The 26,207-nt window shown below is 40.6% G+C and overlaps 2 protein-coding genes across 3 annotated transcripts in view; one reads left to right on the forward strand and one right to left on the reverse strand.

Moving 5' to 3' along the window:
• The window catches only part of B3gat2 (beta-1,3-glucuronyltransferase 2), a 90,477-nt gene extending 76,320 nt beyond the window's left edge, over positions 1-14,157 (forward strand). Inside the window, exons 3-4 of the mRNA XM_052192599.1 lie at positions 13,843-13,991; positions 14,071-14,157. Coding sequence (XP_052048559.1) covers positions 13,843-13,991; positions 14,071-14,157 — 236 coding nt within the window. The remainder of the gene's footprint in view (positions 1-13,842; positions 13,992-14,070) is intronic.
• Positions 14,158-14,570: 413 nt separating this feature from the next.
• Positions 14,571-26,207, reverse strand: part of Smap1 (small ArfGAP 1) — a 76,000-nt gene continuing 64,363 nt past the window's right edge. For both annotated transcript variants that reach the window (XM_052192597.1, XM_052192598.1), the window contains 5 exons: positions 24,128-24,218; positions 20,209-20,336; positions 18,218-18,383; positions 17,165-17,472; positions 14,571-15,504 (listed from right to left, as the gene is read on the reverse strand). In XM_052192597.1, coding sequence (XP_052048557.1) covers positions 15,370-15,504; positions 17,165-17,472; positions 18,218-18,383; positions 20,209-20,336; positions 24,128-24,218 — 828 coding nt within the window. In that variant the 3' untranslated portion in view covers positions 14,571-15,369. The remainder of the gene's footprint in view (positions 15,505-17,164; positions 17,473-18,217; positions 18,384-20,208; positions 20,337-24,127; positions 24,219-26,207) is intronic.

Raw genomic sequence — 26,207 nt, forward strand, 5'->3', positions numbered from 1 at the left:
TCAAACACAAAAGAAGATAACCAATCAAAATTTAAAAATAACATCAAAAATGACAGGAAGTAAATAATCACTATTCCTTAATATCTCTTAACATCAATGGACTCAATTCCCCAATAAAAAGGCATAGACTAACCAACTGGATACGTAAACAGGACCCTACATTTTGCTGCATACAGGAAACACACCTCAGGGTCAAAGACAAACACTACCTTAGAGTAAAAGGCTGGAAGACAATTTTACAAGCAAATAGTCTCAGGAAACAAGCCAGAGTAGCCATTCTAATATCAGATAAAATTGACTTTCAACCCAAAGTCATCAAAAGAGACTCTGAGGGACACTTCTTGCTGGTCAAAGGAAAAATCTACCAAGAAGAACTCTCAATCTTGAACATCTATGCTCCAAATGCAAGGGCACCCTCATTCATAAAAGAAACTTTACTAAAGCTCAAAGCACACATTGCACCTAACACAATAATTGTGGGTGACTACAACACTGCACTTTCCTCAATGGACCGATCAGGAAAACAGAAACTGAACAGGGACATAGTGAAACTAACTGATTCTTTAGACCAATTAGATTTAACATACATATATAGAACATTCTATCCTAAAGCAAAAAAATATACCTTTTTCTCAGCACCTCATGGTACCTTCTCCAAAATCGATCATGTAATTGGTCACAAGACAGACCTCAACAAATATAAAAAGATCGAAATAATCCCATGCCTTCTATCAGATCACTATGGAGTAAAAGTGGTCTTCAACAGCAACAAAAACAACAGAAAGCCCACATGCACGTGGAAACTGAACAATACTCTACTCACTGATACCTTGGTCAAGGAAGAAATAAAGAAAGAAATCAAAGACTTTTTAGAATTTAATGAAAATGAAGACACAACATACCAAAATCTATGGGACACAATGAAGGCAGCTCTGAGAGGAAAACTCAGCCCTGAGTGCCTCCAAAAAGAAAAAAAAAAAAAAAAATGGAGAGAGCATACACTAACAGCTTAATGACACACCTGAAAGCCCTGAAACAAAAAGAAGCTATTTTACCCAGGAGGAGTAGAAGACAGGAAATCATCAAACTCGGGGATGAAATCAATCAAGTAGAAACAAAGAGAACCATACAAAGAATCAACAAAACCTGGAGCTGGTTCTTTGAGAAAATCAACAATATAGATAAACCGTTAGCCAAACTAACCAAAGGGCACAGAGACAGTATCCAGATTAACAAAATTAGAAATGAAAAGGGAGATATAACAACAGAAACTGAGGAAATTCAAAAAATCATTAGATCCTACTACAAAAGCCTATACTCAACACAGCTGGAGAATCTGGAGGAAATGGACAGTTTCCTAGCAGATATCAGACACCAAAATTAAATCAGGATCAAATAGATCATCTAAACAGTCCCATAACCCCTAAAGAAATAAAAGGGGTCATATAAAGTCTTCCAACCAAAAAAAGCACGGGACCAGATAGCTTCTGTGCAGAATTCTGTCAGACCTTCATAGAAGACCTAACCCCCAATACTCTTCAAACTATTCCACAAAATAGAAACAGAAGGAACACTACCCAACTCGTTCTATGAAGCCACAATTATGCTGATACCAAAACCACACAAAGATCCAACAAAGAAAGAGAACTTCAGACCAATTTCCCTTATGAATATCAATGCAAAAATACTTAATAAAATTCTTGCCAACTGAATCCAAGAACACATAAAAACAATCATTCACCATGATCAAGTAGGCTTCATCCCAGGGATGCAGGGATGGTTCAGTATAAGGAAATCCATCAATGCTATCCACTACATAAACAAACTCAAAGAAAAAAACCATATCTTCATTTCATTAGATGCTGAAAAAGCATTTGACAAAATTCAGCATATTTTCAGGCTAAAAGTCTTGGAAAGAACAGGACTTTCTTTCAAGGCCCATACCTAAACACAGTTAAAGCAATATACAGCAAACCGGTAGCCAACATCAAACTAAATGGAGAGAAACTTGAAGCAATCCCACTAAAATCAGGGACTAGACAAGGCTGCTCTCTCTCTCCATATCTTTTCAATATAGTACTTGAAGTTCTAGCTAGAGCAATTAGACAACATAAGGAGGTCAAAGGGATACAAATTGGAAAGGAAGAAGTTAAATTATCACTATTTGCAGATGACATGATAGTATACTTAAGTGACCCAAAAAACTCCACTGGAGAACTCCTACAGCTGATAAACAACTTCAGCAAAGTGGCTGGTTATAAAATCAACTCAAGCAAATCAGTTGCCTTCCTATATTCAAAAGGATAAGCAGGCTGAGAAAGAAGTTAGAGAAATGACACCCTTCACAATAGCCACAAACACTATAAAGTATCTTGGTGTGACTCTAACCAAACAAGTGAAAGATCTATATGACAAGAACTTCAGGTCTTTGAAGAAGGAAATCAAAGACGACCTCAGAAAATAGAAAAATCTTCCATGCTCGTGGATTGGCAGGATTAATATAGTTAAAATGGCCATCTTGCCAAAAGTAATATACAGATTCAATGCAATCCCCATCAAAATCCCAACTCAGTTCTTCACAGAGTTAGAAAAAGCAATTCTCAAATTCATCTGGAATAACAAAAAAACCTAGTATAGATAAAAACTATTCTGAACAGTAGAAGAATTTCTGGGGGAATCAGTATCCCAAACCTCAAGCAATACTACAGAGCAATAAAAAAACTGCATGGTATTGGCACAGTGACAAGCAAGTGGACCAATGGAATAGAATTGAAGACCTAGAAATGTATCCACACACCTATGGTCACTTGATCTTCGACAAAGCAGCAGAAAACATAGTGGAAAAAAAGATAGCCTTTTCAACAAATCGTGCTGGTTCAACTGGAGGTCAGCATGCATAAGAATGGGAATTGATCCATTCTTATCTCCTTGTACTAAGCTCAACTCCAAGTGGATCAAGGACTTCCACATAAAACCAGTCACACTGAAACTCATAGAAAAGAAACTGGGGAAAATCCTTGAGGATATGGGTACGGGGGAAAGTTCCTGAACAGAACTCCAATAGCTTATGCTCTAAGATCAAGAATTGACAAATGGGACCTCATAAAATTACAAAGTTTCTGTAAGGCAAAGGACACTGTCAAAAGGACAAAAATGGCAACCAACAAATTGGGGAAAAAAATCTTCACCAACCCTACATCTGATCGAGGGCTAATATCCAATATATACAAAGAACTCAAGAAGTTAGACCCCAGGGAACCAAATAACCCTATTAAAAATGGGGTACAGATCTAAACAAAGAATTTTCACCTGAAGAAATTCGGATGGCCGAGAAGCATCTTAAGAAATGCTCAACATCATTAGTCATTAGGGAAATGCAAATCAAAACAACCCTGAGATTTCACCTCACACCAGTCAGAATGGCTAAGGTTAAAAACTCAGGAGACAGCAGGTGTTGGCGAGGATGTGTAGAAAGAGGAACACTCCTTCACTGCTGGTGGGGTTGTAAGATGGTACAACCACTTTGGAAATCAGTCTGGCGGCTCCTCAGAAAACTGGACATGACACTTCTGGAGGACCCTGCTATACCTCTCCTGAGCATATACCCAAAGGATTCCCCGGCAGGCAGGCAATAAAGACATATGCTCCATTATATTCATAGCAGCCTTATTTATAATAGCCAGAAGCTGGAAAGAACCCAGATATCCCTCAATGGACGAATGGATACAGAAAATGTGGTATATTTACACAATGGAATACTACTCAGCAATTAAAAAGAATTAATTCATGAAATTTTTTAGGCAAATGATTGGATGTGGAAAATATCATCCTAAGTGAGGTAACCCAATCACAAAAGAATACACATGGAATGCAATCTCTGATAAGTGATTAATTAGTCCAGAAGCTCTGAATATCCAAGCTACAATTAACATAACAAATGACTCCCATGAAGAAGGAGAGGGTCCTGATCCTGGAAAGGATTGATCTAGCATTGGAGGGGAGTATAAGGACAGAGTAAAAGGATAGAGGTGATTGGAGACTGGGTGGAGAGAAGAAGGTTTATGGGACATATGGGGAGGGGGGAGCTGGAAAAGGGGAAATCATTTGGAATGTAAACAAAAAATATATAAAATAAAAAATATAATAAAAATCCATATGATCATGTTAATAGGTGCAAAATTTAAAAAGCAGTTGACAAAATTCAAATATTCTGCATGATAAAAACACTAGGCAGGGGGCTGGAGAGAGGCCCACTAAGATGATGATGTAAGCTGGGTATGGGAGCCACCTTTATTTGGGGGGGGGTTGGATTTTTTTTTTTTTGATTTGGTTTTTTCGAGACAGGGTTTCTCTGTATAGCCCTGGCTGTCCTGGAATTCACTCTGTGGACCAGGCTGGCCTTGAACTCAGAAATCTGCCTGCCTCTGCCTCCCAGAGTGCTGGGAATACAGGTGTGTGCCACCACTGCCCGGCTGGGAGCCACCTTTAATCTTAACACTTGGGAGACAGAGGCAGGCAGATCTCTGAGAATTTCAGGCCAATCTAATCTATGTAGCAAGTTCTGAGCTATGGCTTCATAGTGATACTCTATCTCAAGGACTAAAAAGCAACAGAAAAATCAGTTAATAGTTATAAACAGTGACAGTGAAGAGTCTGAAAATGAGAACACTTCACTTTTATGCTTCATTCACAGTTACAGCAGGAATAATTAAATGTCGAAATGAAGTGTCAGGCCCTTGTGTAATGGAAACTAAAATGAAATGAAGTAACCAAATGTAAAGTTATGTAATGTACAAATGTAAAATATGTAAATATAACTTCTTGTTAATGGATTAGAAAAGACGGAATACAGAGAAGACTGTGATATTCTTTCCACTAAGTCACAGCTGCAGAATAATCTTGTCAAAATTGTGGTTGTGCTTTTTAGTAGAAATTAAGAGAGCCATCCAGTTCATAAGGAAAAGCAAGAGGTTCGGAACGGCTAAAACAATCTCTGGCGGGGATGGGGAGAGGCCACAAAGCTGAAAGACTTATACTTCCTATTAATGAAACATATGTCTTCAGTAGGACAAACACTCTAGGGCAGTGGTTCTCAACCTGCCAAATACTGCAACCCTTTAATACAGTTCCTCATGCTGTGGTGATTCCCCTCCCCCCACCATAAAATTATCCTGTTGCTACTTATTTTCTTAATGTTTTGAAAATGTTTATTTGCTTATTTACTATTAGATATTTTATTTACAGTTCAAATGTTATCCCCTTTCATGGTTTCCCCTCTGAAAACCCCCTATCCCATTCCCCCTCCTCCTGCTCACCAACTCACCCACTCCTGCTTCCCTGTCCTGGCATTCCCCTACACTGGGGCATGGAGCCTTCACAGAACCTCGGCCTCTCCTCTTATTGGTATCCCACAAAGTCATCCTCTGCTACATATGCAGCTGGAGCCATGGGTCCCTCCATGTGTACTCTTTGGTTAGTGGTTTAGTCCCTGGAGGCTCTGGTTGGTTCATATTATTGTTCCTCCTATGGTGCTGCAAACTCCTTCAGCTCCTTGGGTCCTTTCTCTAGCTCCTCCAGTGGGCATCCTGTGCTCAGTCCAATGGTTGGGAGAGAACCCACCTCTGAGTTTGTCAGCCTCTGGCAGAGCCTCTCAGGAGACAGCTATACCAGGGTCCTGTCGGCAAGCACTTGTTGGCATCCACAACAGAGTCTGGGTTTGGTGTCTGTATATGGGATGGATCCCCAGGTCTCTGGATGGTCTTTCCTTCAGCCTCTGCTCCACACTGTGTCTCTGTATCTCCTCCCATGGGTATTTCGATCCTCCTCCTAAGAAGGACCAAGGTATCCACACTTTGGTCTTCCTTCTGTTGCTACTCCCTAACTGGAACTTTACTACTGTTATGTATCCTAGTGTAAGAATCTGATATGCAGGACATCTGAAGGGCTGTGTGGTACTGTTTCCCCACACCCCAAGCAGTCAACACATTGAGAACTGCTGCTCTGGAGGCAAGACAGGGGGCTTAGTCCGTAGAGTGCCTGCCTCACAAACATGGGACCTGAGTTTGACCCTCCGCACCATGGAAACTGTAAGTTGGTGGCATTCACTCTGTAACCCTGGAGGTGGGGAGGTGGAGAAAAGTTTATCCTTGGTACTTGCTGGCAAGCCAGTCTGGTGTAATAATCAAACTCCAGGTCCTCAAAAACGGGAGTCCTTGCCTTAGAAAACAAGATGGGAGCTCCGAGGACCAGCACTCGAGACTGACCTCTGACCTCTACTAGAACATGAGCACATATGCACTCACACATATACACATACATATGTGAATATATGTATATGCATGTGTGTGTATGTCTACACAGACATGCACATGCACACATACACATATACTCTGATACTTAACATACATATGTTAAGTTTGTTAAGTATAATGAAATATAATTGGCAACCACAAAATTTTTAGTTACAGTCAAATGATTTTACTAAAGAAACAAAGAAAAGTCCATGGCAAAAATTAGTTCTTTTAAAGATTGGTACCCAAATTTGGGGATGCCTAAGCACACCATATATGGTAGTTTGAGTAAGAATGACCCCAATAAGCTCATATATTTGAATGCTTAATCACTAGGGAGTGGTACTGTTTGAAAGCATTAGGATTAGGAATTGTGGCCTTGCTGGAATATGTCAGAGGGTGGGCCGTGAGGTTTCAAAAGCCCATACAAGACCCAATCTCTCTCTCATCTTCTCCTCTCTCTCCCCTCTCTTCTATTCTCTCCTCTCCCTTCCCCTCCCCCTCTCTGCTTATGAATTAGATTATAGAGCTCTCAACTATGTTTCCACTGTCATGTCACCTGCATGCCACCATACTTCCTGCAATATAATGGACTAACCTCTGAAGCTATAAGCAAGCCCACAATTAAATGCTTTGTTTTGTTTTTAAATAAGAGTTGCCTTGGTCATGGTGTCTCATCCTAGCAACAGAATACTAAGACGCCACTTTAGTGGATGCATACGTTTTTATATTTTAACATATATTTGAACCAGAAACAATATTGAAATTCACAATGCAATATTCCAAGAGGCAGTCTATGCTTTGAGAGGAAAAGTTATGAAGCAGATACTCCAGAGAAGTGGTGGTACCACATGTAACTTGTATGTGTGTGCGCATGTGTACGTACATCTGTGTGTGTGTGAGTGTGCATGTGTGTGTGTGTTATTTTGGATTTGAAATCATTTTTTTCTTAAGTGGATGGAGAGAGATTTTTGAAATTGCTATTAGTAGCATGGAAAGAACATGTCTCGGACCTGGAGAGATGGCTCAGAGGTTAAGAGCACTGACTGTTCTTCCAGAAGACCCAGGTTTGATTTCCCACGAGATCCAGAACCACCTATAACTCCAATTTCAAGGGAGCCAATGCTATCTTCTAGTTTCTGTAAGCACCAGGCATGCATGTTGTATATGCTCACAGATATTTATGCAGACAAAACACTTCACACATAATATACTTTTTTTTTTTAAAAAAAAAAAAAAAGCATGTAAGATTCCATTATCCCCCAGGTGGTGATTCAGAAAGTTTTATCTCATGATCTGACTAAGGCTTTGTAGCCCCATGTCATGCTGCAGGATGTGGGAGTGGGCTTGATCTGCAGGACATGAGATTATTTTCTTTGCAGACTGAGTGTGAGTGCAAGAGGGTCAGGTACAGGGTGGTGAGACCAAGTTGCTGACAACGGCCATTATTGCTGCTGACTGGGTGAGACAGAGAGCGAGCGAGCGAGCGAGCGAGCGAGGAGCTGTTTTATGGACTTTGCGCCCATCTGTGTCACCTGTTTTGTTAAAAGCAAATGGGGGGGGCAGTGCTTCTTCCCATGGCAAGGATGTCCACTGCACTGGTGAATAACACAGACAGGAGCAGCTGTCTGTGTCCATGAGAACCTACAGGAGTTTGAGTCAGTCTGCATCTGGAAGTAAAATGTCAGTTGTTTCCTCTGTTCTAGTTTTTCCTCCTCTTCCTTCTTCAGATGCCCTTCAGCAAGAAAACTTCACACTTGTAATTGGTTCAGTGATATCCATCCCCCAACCTGAGTCATAAAAAGATATTGGATTTTGTGAGAGAAAGTGTTGACCATCAATCAAGGGAGTTTTCCTTTTACATTCTCTAATGAATTACACAGTTGAGATGATGACAAGTCCCAACCTTGAGATTGACATATGTGGCCATGGCTTACATGGCTTAAGTTCATGCTGGCTTGGACTTGGGGAAGCTTGAGGAGGCTTTCTGCCTTTCTTCATTAACTTTGCTTGCAGTTTTCTTGTAATGCTTTTGCATAGTTTGGGTGTCAGGGCAAGGCTGGCCTTCAGGATAATTTAAGGAATTGTTCCTTCCTTTTTTTATTAAAAGTAAAAATTAATGTAGCACTACTATTAGTTCTTTACATGATTTCTGGGATTCACAGCTGAGGGTTGTCTGGCCCAAGGAAGTTGTAGTATTGGAAAGTAGCTGAACCATAAACTTCATTCTTTGATTGTTAGACTGCTCTAGGTTGTCCGATGTGTGGTAGCTCATCTTTCAATCTATTTTAATCTGAGATGTCTGAAACTCTGTCATAAAGCTAATCCTTCTTGTTACTGCTGTCACTAGAACCTGTTCTCTCCATAATGGTGGTTTGTGCCTTCAATTTAAGATCGATGCTTATCCCTGTATTAGTGACTTTTCTGTTGCTGCGATTACATCATGGCCATTAGCAACTTATGGGAGAGTTTATTGAGTCTGTCAATTCCAGAGGCTCAGAAGTCCATCGCTGTGGGCAGGTGCAGCAGCAAACGGCAGGCTTGGTGGCAGGAGTGCAAAGCCAAGAACTCATACCTTCAAGTCAGGAAACTACACGTAGGGTGCAGCTGTGTACTCTCAAAGACCTGCACCCTGGTGACATACTCCCTCCAGCAAGGCCAAACCTTCCCAAGCAGTGCCACCAACTGAGCATATGGGAGACATCTCTCCTTCATTATTCTTCTGCATTCTCTCTTCTTCCCTGTGTCTGCTCTTACATTTAATAGTACTTGGGTTTTATTTACATCTAGCTTATAAAAGTGTGATCTCATCTTTCTAGTTTAGTGTTTAAAATATTTTTGAAAACATTTTTTGCCGTACTTACTATGATAGACAGACAAACAGTCAGACAGATATCGTCTCGGCTTAAGTAGCTAAGGCAGGAGGTCTCAAGCTAGCCCACTGGGGAAACAGGACAACACAGTAAGAACTTATATTTAGAGAGATTTTTAGATTTGGGAGGCGGCTCAATGAGCCAAGTGCTTGCTACACAGACACGAGGGCCTGAGTTGAGACCCTTGGCCCCTCTGTAAACAGGGTGTGGTGGCACATGCTTATACCTGCAGCATGGGTAGGGGAGAGACAGGGGCGTCTGAGGGCTTGCTGGCCTGCTGGTTTAGCCAGAGATGGTCAGCTCCAGTGAGAGACCCTGACCCCCAAATAAGATGGAGGGGGGAGAAGACACCAAGTATGGATCTCTGGCCTCTATACCATTGCACACACATGCATAGCCCCACAATACTTCATTAGACTCAATACTTTCCAAGTACTTCATTAGACTCAAACTTTCATGGCTTGTTTTCTCTTGCATTCAGTTAACCAATTTCTCCCTTCCCTGGATTTGACCTGTAATTTACTTTTTGATCCTTTCCATACATTTGAAATGTAACTGAACTTGTAAACCTATCTAATCCTTGTTATTGAGCCGTTTAAATTCTACCACATCAAAAGCAGCATACATTGTGGAACCTGAATTATTTTAAGGTCCACTGTGGTTTGTCTGGTATCATTCACATCATGTGTGAAGATTGTGTAAGGTGCTACTATGGTTGGACTGATCTTAATTTAGGTTACCTTTAGGTTAGGAACAAGGTTGTTTAGGCTTTATAGATCTTCACTGAATGAAGACTGGACATTTTTAGTCATCATTTCTTCATATATTTCTATACCTTCCTCTTACCTTTCATTCTGATCCTCTATCCTTATTTTTATTTTGGCTTAGGGGTTTTATTACTTTCTCACTTCCTTTGATCTATAATTTACTCTTTGATCATTTCCATATATTTGAAATTTATTTAATCTTTGTTACTGAACTTTTAAAGTTCATCTTTGCTGATCTTTTATTCTTTTGTGTCTCAGATGTTAGTTCTACCCAGGACACTTACACCTCCTTGTAGTTTTGTCATTGAGATGGCTTTGTTCCTCTCTTCTCTCAGCATGCTCACAGCTCTCCAGCCTTCTTGAATATGAAACAATAATTCAGCCATCCATATCAGTTCTGGATTTCTCTTTGCTGCAGTATTTATTTTCTGGCTTCTTTGCACAGCAGGGAAGTTCTGGTTCTGAGACGTTTTGAATTCTAAATTGTTGGGTAATGATTGATATGCATGTATATGTAATATGAATAAACACACAAACATAATATATACTGCATTATAAATGTAAATAAATATGCTTGGGCCTTTTCTGGGGCATGACCAAGTAATCTGGAGGCACTCTGTCTTTTCAAGGTTTGCTTTTAAGTTTAGGCAGGAGCATCTGAGCTTTCAGAGCTAACCTGACCCCACACTAGCTGGTCACCGGGCACATTCTGTGCAGAAGCTGCGGCTATTACTGGGTTGCTGTGCTCCTGCTGATGAGAACGTGAGCAGTGCCAGGCTAAGTGAGTCAGGATAACTGAGTCACCTCCTCCTTTCCAAGTCTCTACTTGGCCTGGGTATTTCTGTGGGCATCAGTTGACCACACTGAAAGCTTGAGAACCTCTACCCAGAAGCAGAGCTTTGTGCTCTGCAAATTCTTGCTATATAGCTTCCTTACACTCTCAGTGGTCAACCAAAGGAGACAGCAGAGTTTGGGGGTTCCTTGCCTGTGGAGTGGCCTCTTCAGAGAAGCTTTGGCAGTTTCAGGGCTGACATTTATCTATTCTTGGAGAGTCTATCATATGTGTTTCACCCTGATTGACTGAACACTCTTCTTGGTGTCATTTATTCCTATGTCTTTTGTAAAAGCGTATTCTGCCTGCATGTAAGTACATGCACCCAAGTGCATGCCAGGTGCTCACAGAAGTCAGAGGGTGCTGAGAGCCTTGCGCTGAGGTTACAGATGATTGTGAGATATGACACAAGTGCAGGCAACTGAACTCGGGCCCTCTGGAAGAGGAGCAAATGCTCTTAACCAATGAGTCATCTCTTCTCCAATTCTCCTGTGGCTTTATCTTGTCTGGAAATGAAATGGATTGTTAGACTCTAATGCATTCAGTAAGCATGTAATCTACTGAGGCAAACCCTGTCCCTCTGCCTAGTGAGGAATATGCCTTCCCCCCCCCCCGCCCCCCCAATCCTTAGATGTTAAGGAAGACCTGTCTGCACAGCCAACAGTCACTTTTCATGGGCATGGCACATTTCCCCATAACTGACCCAGACAGAAAAACCCTACTTCTGTAGTTTTTGTCAGAATCCTAATACCTCAAAAGACACAGCAGAACCTTTAAAGCCAATCCAGTAAGGATATAATGCTGGAGACAAATACTCGCAGCTGAAGAAAACCCAAGACACCCACAGCAGATTGGAAATCAATGGTCCGGAGCTAAAACTGCTGCCTCTTCCCAAGAGACAGCACTTAGGTCAGTATGGTGTCTCATCAGGGCAGAGGATTTTCCAAAGCAACCCAGCTTGGCCTAGTTACTATATGACGCCTGCTTGCTGGGGCTGTGACTTGCTTCCTGAGCAGCAAACGGGCAGAACTCGCTGAAGTAGGTGAAGAACCTCTGGATAATGTCCTCCCTCTGCCCTCTAGCCCCATTTTTAGATTACTTTGTGCACCCTCTCTAAGAGCTCTGCTGTTGAGGCACATATCTGCACAATGAGGACAAGGGGGCACCCAACAAAAACAATGGCAGCTTCAGGGTTGCCTGTTGGCCTGTGTTTCATTTTGCCACATAGATCTACGCTATGACGAAATATTCCTGAACCAGGGAAATGGAGAAAATATCCATCTAATCTGAATCTTTCAGAGGCTGCAGACGGTAAGTTTAACACCTTAAGGGACAATGAAGGAAACCAGGTCTGAATGGTTTTAGATTTTTCAGAATTACCTCTGCATCATTTGGATCATTGTGTGTGCTATGAAAATAGGGATATATTGAAACCACATAAAGAATATTCCAGAAGCTCCAGTATGATTGGGAAGGAAAGACTTGCATTTAGATAAAGGATGAAAAGAAGAAGTCGTTAGCAGTAGTGCGATCTGGTCTGATGCGAAGGCACTTTATCAGCTTCAAGCTTGGGCTGTGTTGCTCAAGTCTTGTTATGTACCAGCTGTGCCTGATGAAGACTTTAGATCCCTTATCAAAGTCATATGACATACACGTGGCCTGGCTCTGCCCACGAGAACAGTCGCAGGCCCTTTACCTGTCTACCAGGGTTCTTGCAGCTGAGTGGAGGCTGGCACTGCCCACCTCTCTTGCTACTTTTTTCACAGTGGCACATTCCTTTACATATTGCAGTCTTTTGCACAGTGATCTGAAGTCAGTAGAATCTTTCTGCGTGCCATGGTTTCATACTTCTCTTGTAGATTAAGAAATTGGGACATTACAGAGTTAACAGAAATGAAGTAACTTAGGAAGTGTCCCAAATGCAAGGACCTAATGAAAAACAGAAAACTAGATGCTTCAAATTAATGTTGCTACTAGAACACATGGTGCCCTCCCACACAGCATTAGTGGAGAACACTGGAGTCTGAAGGCCACTTTATGGGTTATGTTGTCTGATTTTGATTCACTCAGCACTTCCTCGAGCACCGTCTGTGCATAGCTAAGCATTAACTTCCTCCAAGAGGCAGCAGGGTCCGGGGCACTTGACTGAGCAGCAGGAAGATTGGAGGTGATTGTAGCGATGTGGTTTTCTCACAGCGCTTCTTTTACAGTGTAATGCTGCTAATGGAAGAGTAGATATGCATTCCTACTAAGAAGTCCCTAGCTTGGCTTTCAACCCAGCAGCTCCTGGAGGGTCTGGGTTTACTGCCAGGAGCGAAGGTTGAGGCTTCAGGTTTCTAAAACAGTCACATGTGCAGCCGGCTGTCAGTGCATTAGGAGTGTATTTCAGCAGATTAAACAGTGACGATTCTGTCACATGGCCAAACACTGGAGCGAGCTCACATTTCTGTCTTTGCAGTGCTGAAGGGTGACTCAGGGCCTCCTATATGTGAGACAAGTGCTCTACCACTAAGCTAAATCCTCTTGATTTTAAGCACTTAAAATCAAAAACCAAACTTGTCAAATGACTCGATACTGCCTGTACTGATCTCTAAGTTCCCCCCTCCCTTCATGCTTAAAGAGTGAAACTAATGCTTATACATACTTGTTTCACATGATCATCAGTACCTCTACTACCAAGGTTGTCAATGTCAAGTCATTTGGAACAGCTCTGACCTTGATGATACAGCACACACTAATGATGTTGAAAGCAGTCAGGAAGGCTAGGCCAGAACTGGAACACAAGGAGAGTTATTCCGCAATAGCGTTGAGTATTAAATGTGGACCTGTGGTGACCTCTCTAAGGCAGTTTCTGAAATTTGATTATCATCAAAATTTATATTTTGTGGTAGGTGTCATCAGAGTGTACAAAATCACGGACTAATTTTCCTCAGAGATTGTATGCAGGCAATGTGCCTAATTAAAGTGTGAATACCAAGATCTAACCTCGTGGTAGGTATTTGTACTTTTTTGATGTGACCACAATTACAAAGGGAAAAAGTATACCAATAATTGCACCTTTTTCTTTACTTCATGCAAAGGATTTGCCGTGAGTCTGCAAGTCATCTTGTCCAACCCAAAAGCTGTATTTAAGCGCCGTGGATCCCAGCCAGGGATGCAAGAATCTGACTTTCTAAAGCAGATAACAACAGTTGAAGAACTGGAACCAAAAGCTAGCAACTGCACCAAGGTACCTGTTCATCGCCCTCGTGTGGCTGCACCTAGCGTGCAGGCAGAGCAGCTGTTTAAATTATCCCCTTCCTCCACAGGTTCTCGTGTGGCACACTCGGACAGAGAAGGTCAATCTAGCCAATGAGCCAAAGTACCACCTGGACACGGTGACCATTGAGGTGTAGCTGCTGCGGCAGGTGAGGAGGAGGAAGCCTGGCGCTTAGGCTGCTGCTCAGTAAGTCAGGTACTGCTTCTTTGCCTTCAGTCTTTCCTGTCAGCCGATGGACATCGTTTCGACAGCTACCTGGATGCTACAAAATGTGTTGTCTTCATTTGTTCTGCATGTGTTTTCTGAACTGGAAGGTTTCTGTACAGTGAAGCCACATGACACTGAAAAGGACACCAAGTATTTCTCACTGCTCCCTCCCTCACCAAGCCATCTCAATACTGGTAGAATGAAATAGGTTTTAGAAGCTGATGATGAGTATTCTGCCAATTAAATATCCCCAATTAAATTCTTGGCTTCACAACATGAAATATTTGGAAAGCTGGTGGCAGTGTACACTGTAGGAAATAAAACCCACAAATAAAAAAGGTGTGTGGATTCATCTGTTTAATATAGGGAAATAACATTTTGTCAATACTAGGCACCATAAAATGTAAACACAATTACTGTCATAAACCTGGATATACCTTCAAGGATTAAAGGTGGCTTTGTTTTAGTTACCCTGTGTGCATATAGTGCAGAAAAAGGTCTTCATATTAGCACTATGTACATGAGAAGAGGTCCACATTACAAGAGGCAATGGAAATTTGAATTCTGAAACCTTCATTGAGATTTCCAGTACCATCCAGGTTTATCTCCGTTCACTAACCACGTTCCCTGTTAAGCACATCATAACAACAGCACAGTGGAGTGAGCGATGAATAAAAGAATTTGATACACTAGAAAACAGTGCTCAGTGATACATTTACATTCTATTTATATGATTAAACATTTGATCATACAGTACCTTCTACAGGATTACTGGCTAATTTGGGGGTGGGGTTTATACTGTTAGAGGTATTACTAACATGATAACTACTTCCCTTATATGCAAACGTTAGAGCTATAATTTTGAGAATAAAACCGATTATGCAAGTTAACTGAGCAGCTTCTCAGTGTGGCTTATGACATCGTGGGGAATATGAGCAAAGCTGCCTCCACACAAGATGGTTTCTCAACCTGCTTTCACATCAAATTTAATCAGCACAGACCAACACGGTCAATCAGGTCATTCTTAATGTGAACAAATGGGGGAAGAAAAAATACGTATGTACATGAATAAGTGGGAACTAGATGCCTTTGTAGCGAGGAATGTCGGTGTCAGTTCTGGGTGAAACTCCATCGCAGCTCCTTACTTCCACAGCTGTGTGCTCAGAGTCTGCCCCGACGAGCTTCCGGACCAGCCTGCTGTCGTGCTGGGGGGCTGGCCGAAACCTGCACTAGCGCTTGCACTACTGAGGTTCATGGCAGCCATCTGCTGATTCATCTGAAACAAAAGGTGTAGTTTACAGGACGATTTACTTCTCACTCTTGACTCTTTAGCCCCCCGACAATGGAGGCAGACACCACGCAGAGTCACTCTACCAAAATCAAACAGCTACATTTTCCTTACTTTTTCCTGGGTTAGGCATTACTTATAAAGTAATCCACAATTAGTTCACTTTCTAGATTAACCATAACTGAGAAACACATCAAAGTAATCTTTGAGTTTGTATCTGAGTCCATCACTCTTCTGTGACTCCCAAGGACTGAGAAATTTTAAAAAGTAAAATTACCCTATTACTTACAAAATACCTGTTATTCTCTATTAACATCCTAAATGGCCTGAATATATTTCTTAAACATTAAAAAGGTCATATAGCATGTTTTAGGTTTTATGTTATAATAACGTAAACAGCTAAAATTAAATTTCAGTATATGTATATGTATATGCTATACAATAAACAACTACATGTACTTTTCTTCCAGGCTAGAATTCATTATATTTATCAAGCTCTTAGCACAGTGGTTTTCTCACTACCCAGTTTGGTGACAGAACAAGAGACGCAGGATTTACCTAAAATAGTTCTAAACCTATGCTCAACATTAACTGTGTTCTTTGTCAGAATTCTTTTTTTGAAAACCCAAGACATAATAAGCACAAACGTTGTCTACAGACAGGTAGACTCCATTTTCCCTTCTGCTCACAAAGATCCACATGGCCTTGCAGACAGAACTGCTGCTCTGCACTGGCTCTCCTGTAATTTAACCTGAGTCAGGTGAGCCTCAGCACTGTGGTCACAGAAAGGCTGTGACCAATTTTCAAGGTTTCCAAGGCATCAGCAGTGTGTGTGGTTCAAAACCACAACTATAATAGCTACACAAATACTTGCAAGATATATGGTGATTTTGCGACTGTTGGTTAGCAGTCAATGTTCTGAAGGTAAGACAGGGATCTTAGTGGTCCTGGTTCTGGTAAGATGCTTGGCGGACCACCATGCAGGAAAGGGAAAGGGACCATGAGCACTAAGTCAAAGCCTGTTTGTGGGGCGACAGCAGAAATGTTACTCTAACCTTAACCAGATAGACATGGAGTTTATCAGTGAATCCCTGAGGTTAGCAGGGTTTGCATTCTCATCATAGGGATCCCTGTTCCTCATGCATCAACAGGCAGTAACCATGTAACAGGGGCAGCCTTGATCCCTCATAAAACTGTGCTTTGAGAATATGAAGCTTGTTTCTAGCTCATTGATAAGAATTAATTTAAAAAAGATGCAAGCTAATCAGTGACGATACTCTGGTCTAAGTGGACTACGAAGAGCTCCCACCCAGGCGCTGAGTAAGCATGGCGCCAAGCCTTACAGGCAGGAGTTGAGGTGTCACTTACATGCTGCCCAAGACAACTTCTAGCTAGTACAGACATGTTTGCCATTGCAACTATGTTACAGTCTGAAATGGGAAAAGGAAAAGTCGTAACATTTATTCATAGAATATTCTTTTTTTTATAGAATATTCTTAGTAGCTAGTCATTTATCTATAAACACTTGGATCTGATCAATCTTACCCCTTTCTTTTGATTCATCATTAGATTTCAAAGCAAATAAAAGTCCCAAAACACAAACGTGGTTTCTTGGCTGTTAAGGCTGAGGAAACTGCATGAGCCTTACCTGTGAGAGGTTCCACTGAGGCTGCTGGGCTTGTGGCAGGCCGAACTTACTCTGTGGTGCACCCATCTGTCCCACCATTCCTCCCTGAGGGCCAACAACATTCTGAGGAAGTGGCATCACTCCAGTCTGTGCGTTTCCCATGAACCCATTGTGCATGGGCATGCCCACCATCATGCCTGTATTCTGTCCCATCATATTTCCTATAAGGCCAGGAGTGGCAGGCACTGGGACGCCCATGGAAGGAAAACCTTGAAATGCAGTCGGTGCTTGTGAGGTAAATGGTATATTCGTGGGTCCCATAAACACACCTGTATCGTAAGAATCATGAATAAAAAAGAAAAGAACAGGTCAAGAAGAGGCTCTCTTATATGGCTCCAGATATAGAAAAAGGGCAGACAGTTCAAAACAACCCACGCCTCAACCTTCAGAGCCTGTTATTCCAGAATGCAGACAGATGTATCGTCTACTGCACAGATGCAAGGGCGGAGAGTACGTGCTGCTCCTGCTGACTTGCACCACTGCTCTCCCAAAAACCAACCAGGCAGATAGAGAAGTGGTGATTTGTTTTATGAGGATGTGGGTGGCTGGCCACATAGTTTCAGTCTACATATGAAATAAGCTTATTTTGGAGCAAAGGGTCTGATGGATTAAAACTGAATAAATCATATGCTTATATTTCACTATAATGAAAGACACTTCCAAGTTTTGCATAATTATATGTATGTATAGTTCTGATTGCTTATTTGTTACCTGCAGAGGAAACAAGAATATACGCAAAGTCAAATTTCATGTAAATCAAAACCCAGTAATTCCCGAACTCCTCTTATAAATTTGTAGAACAATATTAAGTGATATGTGAACAACTTGTTATGTCTCAAATGAATAAAGTTCTGTGAATCTACACTGTTTAATTCTAATGCTTCATTCATTTCAGTTAGATAAGCTGCAACAGAAGCATCCAGCATTACCACAGAAAAATGTAACTGATGTGGTCTGAGAGGATGGACTCTAACACCATGTCATTGTCTGGAAGAAGAGCTCAACGTTAATTACCAGGAGTGCTTTGCTGTGCTCCTGTACCGTACAGAGATAAGATGGAGTCTTTGGAGAGTTGTTTCTTTGCTACTTCTTCTGACTTTGTAGTTTGCTCAGTAAACAGATCCAGATCCCCAGATGCAACGGTAGACAGGGCAGTAGCTGCTGGGATGGAGGTGGTCCCCTGGGCAAACACCAACAGAAACCGTTCATGTCTACACAGCACAGCTCAGCTAATACTAAAGTTCACAAAAAATTATGAAATTGGTCGTATATAATATGAGGTAAATGGTGACATCTCTGCAGATCATTTTCTAGCGCACACACGAGCATCTAGCATGTAGAAGCGATGTCATGGCGTAACCTATAGCGAACACCAAGGCGCACGAAGCCCCTCCACAGGCACGCTGAGCAGCTGGGAAGGAGCAGGCTTGCTCCTCATGCACACAGTGCACACGGTGGGTAAGACAACACGCAGGTACAGTCTGAAGACTCCAGCACTTCTCTCCAGAACTAGAGTCACTGGAATAAAGACTGTTACAACTTGCAGAGGAAAAGGCTCTGTATTGGTAGATTAAAAGCTTGTACCTTTTTAAAAGCTATACCATACAACGTTTACACCTATTCTAGATCTATCTTAATACTAGAATGCATCTAAGCCAGAAAATAAGAACAGCGACCTGGCTACCTATATTCAGTCATAACCTTCATGCTATTCAGAGGCAAATCAATATAAGTAAGTAAGTTACATATTTAATATAAAACAAGTTTCCTATTAATCTACCATATCTTACACAAAGATAGCTTTACATAACCACAATTGACACTCTTGCTTAATCATTTGTTTTAAATAATTAATGAGAAAAATAGAAGATTTTCTGAAGTCTAGTAAATGCTGGCTCACATTCTTATGAAACTACTGATAGAGGTAGATGGCAAGCAGAAGTTACCTCATATAGTTAGGGTAGACCGAGGAGACGGAATGGAGGATCTCCACAGTCCCTTCCTCAGTCCCTGTTTTCACATGAGGGTAGTAAGGACTAAGAGCCAAAGATACCACTGAGCTAGCTACCTTTCCTGAAACACACACTATTGCTATACTCGAAGTTGATGATGACTTTAGCCTAACTAATTCCCAAGAAATATACTGTTAAATTCAAGGAAAGTACACATTAACTTTCATAACAAAAATATAAATAAAACATTATTAGTCTTACTGACACATGGACAGTTATAAAAACCTTTACATCCATACAGCTCAGATGTGGCTCCACTTTTCTTATAGAAAAGAAGTACTGCATCTCAAATACCTTTCAGGAAACAAATTGGCCATTTGTAGTGTTCAAGTATAACAGGGATGAGAATGTTTGTAGCGGGCTTCCAAGTGACTTTAAACTGAACCTTGAAAGTTAATGTTTCATCTGAAGGAAACTATGTAATGCCACAAAAATAACTGAATTTCTTAACCATTAGTATTTTTAAAAGTTAATTTTAAAATGGTTTTTATTTAATCATTCAAAAATAGCAAGGTTCATTTTAAGACTAGCTTAAAATATATTTTACATTCAGAAAAATACATTTAATTTGCAAGAACTTGTGGAATCAAATATATTAGCATCAACAATGCTAATAACACGGACTTGTGTGAATTAAGGACAGGTTGAGGTTGTCTCACGTGCCCCCATACATACATTTTAAATTCTGTTGTTCCCCTAAAAATTTAAAAATAGTTAAGTCTGCTTGTATGGGTCATAAGAGACTCTACTATAACCGTCTCTACAGCTATATCACCAAAGTAGCTGAAAACTACAAATCAATAGAAATGGCTGTGTTTGAATAAAACTACCTGTTTAAACAAAATAGAACTGCAAGACTAGCTTGCCAAACCCTGGCCTTATAAAGAATAGGTTTTCAGTCAGTAATGGCTCAGGGACAATGATTTCAAAGTTAAATTTCTGAAGCTTTTCAAAAAGAAGTAGAGTCACAGAGAACCACATTTCACCACATACCTGAGCTGGGGGCATGACAGTTGCAGGTAAAGGATTAGAAATCATTGGTCCAAAAATGTCCAGATCATCACTCAGGGGTGGCACTGTGGTTGTGCTTCCATTGGTCACTGGTGCCTCAGCAGGGCCATCTGAAAGAAGTACACATTGTTGTCAATATAGGATCTCTTAAATTATAGGAAACAGGGTGTTACTTTAATTTTTTTTAGTTTTAATTTTTGTTTTAAAATAAGAACAATTCAAAAGAAAACACTGTTCCCTTGCTACCCTAGGACTTATTCTCCATCCTAAAGAGAACACTTCAGTTTTGTTTCCTCTCCCAGAAGTAGACTTTTGGTTTCAGGCACAGCTCCAACTGCTTCTGAACAAATGGTAGCATACTACTCCAAGGAGTCTAAAGACTGACGTTTTCTAAAATCACTGAGTATTTTTACCTACACCCATTATACACACACACACACACACACACACACACACACACACACACACCAATATACCAGCTCCAGCTTCTCTATCCTAGACTTCTCATATGGTATTTTAATGGTAAGCTCTTGATATCATTCCCATAAATATTACTTATACTCCAAAAGCTAGATACAGAAAATTATTGAAAAACCAATTCTTAATAACCTCTAATAACCTTAATTGAACTCGCACTTCAGTAAACACAAGTTCCCAATAGATTTTAAAGCATGCTGTCTTTGCTCACTACCTGTGGCATGCCTCACAGAAATTATCGTTTCAATTTATTCTGAAGATCAGTTTCTAATTTTCAGTATTTGAAAAAGACAGATAAAGATTCATTATCACCATCATTGTTAGGATCACATTGTCCTAGATGTTTTTAAAGAATGTTTGCATGTTGTGATTTCTGTCCCATGAAACATGATACTTTATTATCTGTCTCCAAGTACTAGGGTAAGAGATAGAAGACTGACCCTGAAGGCCTCAGCGTAGATCATCTAGCTAAGTAGCAAAGCCTGTACGACTCAACTCTGTGGCAGCCGTCTGATCCCTAGGCTAGTGAGCTGTCTGATCTGTCTTGAAACTACATTTCTGCAAAAGCCATAGGGTCAATGGAATAGAATGTTGGGGAAAATGGACAGTAACGGCAGGCTGTATGACCAATATATGACATCTTGAAATTCATTATTTTATATATTTGATATAATGCTTTAAAAAGCCACATAATTACAACCATGCCTAATATAAAGGGTTACCTACATTTTTCAAAATTAAGATCCAATCTTCAAAGGTTTAATCATCCCTAGCACTAAGTAAAGGAAGTAAACATTTGAAAATCATTCAAATACCGATTCTCTTTCCATTCCACTGCCCTTGTACAAGGTTCAGTGATGTGTAGAGGAATACAGAAGGATATGGTCGTCAATAAACAAGCAGAAGGAAAGACTGGTGTATGATCAGCCCTCAATGAATGAACAATATTACAAACTAGTAGAGGTTAAATATATTCTCCTGTTCAAAGGACCACTATGTCATGTTCTTTATTGATAGAATAAAAGCTAAAATGTTGAAAAAAATTGTTTTAAACAATTTTTAAAATATAGTTATTCAAATTAAACATGGGATAAGGACACACTGTGTTTTGTTTCTGCATTTACACACACTTAAAATTAAACATTAGCATTAATCCAGATTTCAAACTAAGTCCCCAGAAGCAACTGGCTCCATCACATTTTTCTTCCTTTAAAACTGTGCCTCTATTTTCTGCATGCATGGCCGTAAATACTCCAGATTCTTTTTCTCATGTTTACTAGTATCCAACAAACTGCTGGTGCTCAATAAATACTAACTACATTCAAATTTTTACTTGAATAGCAAAGTCATCAGGTGGTCACAATCTATTTACAAAGATAATGAAATAATGTCAAAGAGCACCATCAAATTTTACACATTGCCACCCTGAGGTAAGGTGGGTAACAAGGTGATAAACTAACTGATGTTGTATTTTTCATTACCATTTTTGACAGAGCATGAACATTCAGCCTTTGGCATAACCTACCACAATGAGCTGTCAAGTCCAATTCCTCAGTTACCTACTGAGACAACAAAGCACTAGCAGGCTCAGCCTCGCTCTTCTTAGTAGTAAAGGCTTTTTGGGGTTTGGGTTTTTTTTTTGTTTTTTTTTTTTAAGATTTCATTTACTTATCATATGTAAGTACACTATAATTATCTTCAGACACCCCAGAAGAGGGCATCTGATCTCATTACAGATGGTTGTGAGCCCCCATGTGGTTGCTGGAATTTGAACTCAGGACCTTTGGAAGAGGAGACAGTGCTCTTAACTGCTGAGCCATCTCTCCAGCCCTGTAGTAAAGTTCTTGAAGCTTTCTAAATGTTTGTGTTATTCAAGGAATGTTTTGTTTTATTTTGTTTTGTTTTGTTTTGTAATCAGAAGTTATTTAAAGATTTTTTTCCCTTAATAATGTAGTTTGGAATCCTTTTGTATTAAAATATATTCCTTGCTTTATGGATGAAATAAACCCTAAGTGAATTAATTTGTAGGCTCAAGTCACATGAACCACTTTAAAACTGCAAGCTTTAAGTTGTTTCCTAACTTTTTGTGGCTAACTTGCCAAAAACCTGAGGTGCCCTTAAAAGGTACTCTTTTCCCTCGTGCACTGTCTGTCCTACTCCACTTGTAAGCCCCTGTACCAAGCTCCCAGTCTACTGTACCAGGGGCAACAGCACTGCACTGTTCTACAGCCCGGCCAACCTGAAGCTGGGCGTGCTCTAATCAGCAGGTCCCACAATGCTGGCAGGCCTTCCTTCTACCACAATGTGAAGCCCTGTCACACTTCCGCCAGTCTTTCAGGAGGCACACACACTAGCAGCTGTCACAAACGACTGCTTAGATGTGGCTTAACAGTGTTTGGGTTGTTTATATCTATACATACCTGTACCATTTCATATATGGCCTCAAAAGACAATATACCCCTTCCATATGAAATCAAACCATATGAAATAAATTTATTTCCGAAAGTGTAAAATGGAAATATGATCTTTGGCCTCTACAGGCCAAATATAATAGTTTAATACTAAAGTATAAAGTGTAAGAGATGGTTTGTAGACATTTACCAAATTATGGTAAGATTAAGACCAAAAGATTAGTTTTATTAAAGACAGAAACTGTCTATTCTCCTGAGCTAAGCCATACTTGATTTCCTGAAATACTTTCTGGGTGTAAAGTATATGTGACGCTCTCAGTCACCCTCTGAAGTTCAAAGACATGAACATGCTGTGTGTGTGTGTTTGGGGGGGGGGGGGGTGTTGAAGGAATATACAAGCAAACCAGGCCACTACTGGTCGGTGTTCCAGTAGGGGCCAGGTTGTCCTACAGTGTGCAATGCAGTACACACATGGCCACCAAACAAAAGCACTGTAGGAACTGCTTATAAAATGCAGAACTGCAACCAGAAAGGCTAAATTTCACACCAACAAGGTATGTTTCTTCTCAAGCCTTCTGCCTTAAGCATGTACCTTGAAGGGTTTAGAGGACACTTCTAACTCCTCTCTGCATAAAGGGGGAGGGGTTAAAAAACCAGTGGAGAGGAAGACATGCTTGCATGCAGAAAATTAGTCTGTTGCCTAAAGTCAACACCAACATGATTCAGATCTAGGATCACAGTCTTCTCCACTGTGAAGGAGGGGGAGGGGGCATGACTCAATCTTTACTTAAATATTGAAATGTCACATCTACCAAGCCTCTCAAGATTTCTTTCCCGCCCCCCTGAAGAATTCATTACTTGCATTTCAGTAAAGACAGAGCTGACAGACACTGGCTTTCTTTATGAAAACGCCTTTTCTGACCCTTCGGAGCATATCTTTGGTACAATACTGAAGAACTGGACAAAACATTCATTTCGAGCAGGCTTCAGCTCTTTTGCCTTCCATCACTTACCAAGTCCTAGAAGATCAACAGTGGGCTCTGCAGCATTTTTTGGGCTGGTGCTTTTCTTAGGCTCAAGTTGTTGATCTTCTTTCTTCTGCAGCTTTGAAGTAAATCATTGGATTCATTGGTTATTTTATTAATCAAACAAATATTTAAGTCCCACTTATGAATAATTTTCATGAAGTTAATATAAGAAATCCTAAAGCATTCATTATTATTTGTAAACAGGTAAGTACGGTCTTTGAAGTTACGGTGGTAATTCCTATACAATGAGGCCCCTGAATAGTGAATACAGAAATGTAACCTCTAAATGAAATTATTATGCCTTTTCCCGTTAGCACTTGGGAGTGCACCTATCATCTTATATGTCAGGCAAATGCTACCACTGGGCTACACTACCACCTCCTTTACTTTTTGAGTCAAGGTCTCACTCACTAAGTTGCTCAGGGAGCCTTCAATTTGCCTCAGCCTCCCAAGTAGCAGAGACCACAAGAATGTATCACCAGGCCCAGATTTTTTATATTCCTACTTATTTGATCATTTTGCTTGTATGCATGGGTGTTTTCCTATCATAACGTGTGTGGAGTTTAAGGGAGTTCCAGCAACTGCATGAGTCAGTTCTTCCCTTCTACCCTGTCTGGGGTAACTCAGTTCAGGCGTGGTAGCAAGTGTCTCCACCTGCGAAGCCAGCAAGTTATTCTTTTTTGGTGTTTTGGACACAGGGTTTCTCTCTGTAGTCCCGGCTGTCCTGGAAATCACTCTGTATATCGGGCTAGTCTCAAACTCAGAGATTCACCTGCCTCTGCCTCTGCCTCTGCCCCCACAGTGCTGGAATGAAAGGTGTGCACCACTACCAGGCTGCAAGTTACACTTTGAAAAATTGGATCACATATTATTTCTTAGCTACTATTCATACTTGGTAGTTGTTTGGAGAAGAAAAGGAAACTGCCCATCATAAATGTTAAGACATTCTGACATCATCCTCCTTCATGTCACTAGTATCCTGCTGATAGCTCACATTCAGCTCAGAACTGGAAACAATAAAATGGAAGGAACACTGTACTTTTAACATACTCAGCTTCTATAAACATCACACTGAGAATCTGCCTTCTAATAAGGCAGCGGCTCTCAACCTAGGAAGTCCAACAACTCTTTCACAGGGGTCACCTAAAAGCATCAGAAAACAGATACTTAGATTTGTGACTCAAAACAGTAGCAAAATTACAGTTATGAAATAGAAATGAAAATAACTTTATGGTTTGGGGTCAGTACAACACAAGGATGTATATTACAGGGTCTTGGTGTTAGGAAGGTTGAGAACCATTTATTAGAAAAGCTGAGCCGACTATGTGAGGATCAGTTAGTCAGATCTACAATTTACTTAGCAAAGTTTTTTCAACAAGCAAGAACATAAGCCTACTCACATAAAGTAATTTTATAAACTCTAGGAGACTCCCAACCAGCAGATATCCCACTCAAATTACAGTTTTATTTGCAGTAGCTTGACTGTCCAATCTTTCTGTGATGTACAGCACTGTCCCACAGAGTAACACTGAATCAAAGCTTAGTTTCCAGCTGTCCTTCCTACTTTTGACGTCTCCTGTTCCTTTAAGTAACAGGTATAACAATGTTACACCTGTTACTAGTTAATACAAATAGCAGCATATACATAATCCGCAAGCTGTTGAATTTAACAAGCAGGAAGAGGGAAAAGAAAAACTAAGCATCTCTTTTGGATTCCTCAGTGAAGTGAGGTCATAAGGCAAGCTAGACAGCTCCCAAACCAGGACAGACAGGCAGACAGACAGGCAGACACGGAGAAGTACAATGCGTAAGAACAGAAACCCACTCTCAGGGGGAACTTTTGAACTGTAACTGACACATTGCTGGAGGCCAGTGTGGACATGTCTGAGGAATTCAGGATGTGTATGTCAGGGCAGAGAACTGTTCACCTTAGGTTGCAAGAACCTGTTACAGTCTATCACTCACTGTAAGTATTAGTTGCATATCAGCTATATCTATCGCACACCATATGTATATGTTACATATTAGCTATGTCTTCAGTTTTAGGCATAGGTATAAGTAAGAA

The sequence above is a fragment of the Apodemus sylvaticus genome, chromosome 9 (assembly GCF_947179515.1).
Source record: "Apodemus sylvaticus chromosome 9, mApoSyl1.1, whole genome shotgun sequence".
NCBI lineage: Eukaryota > Metazoa > Chordata > Mammalia > Rodentia > Muridae > Apodemus > Apodemus sylvaticus.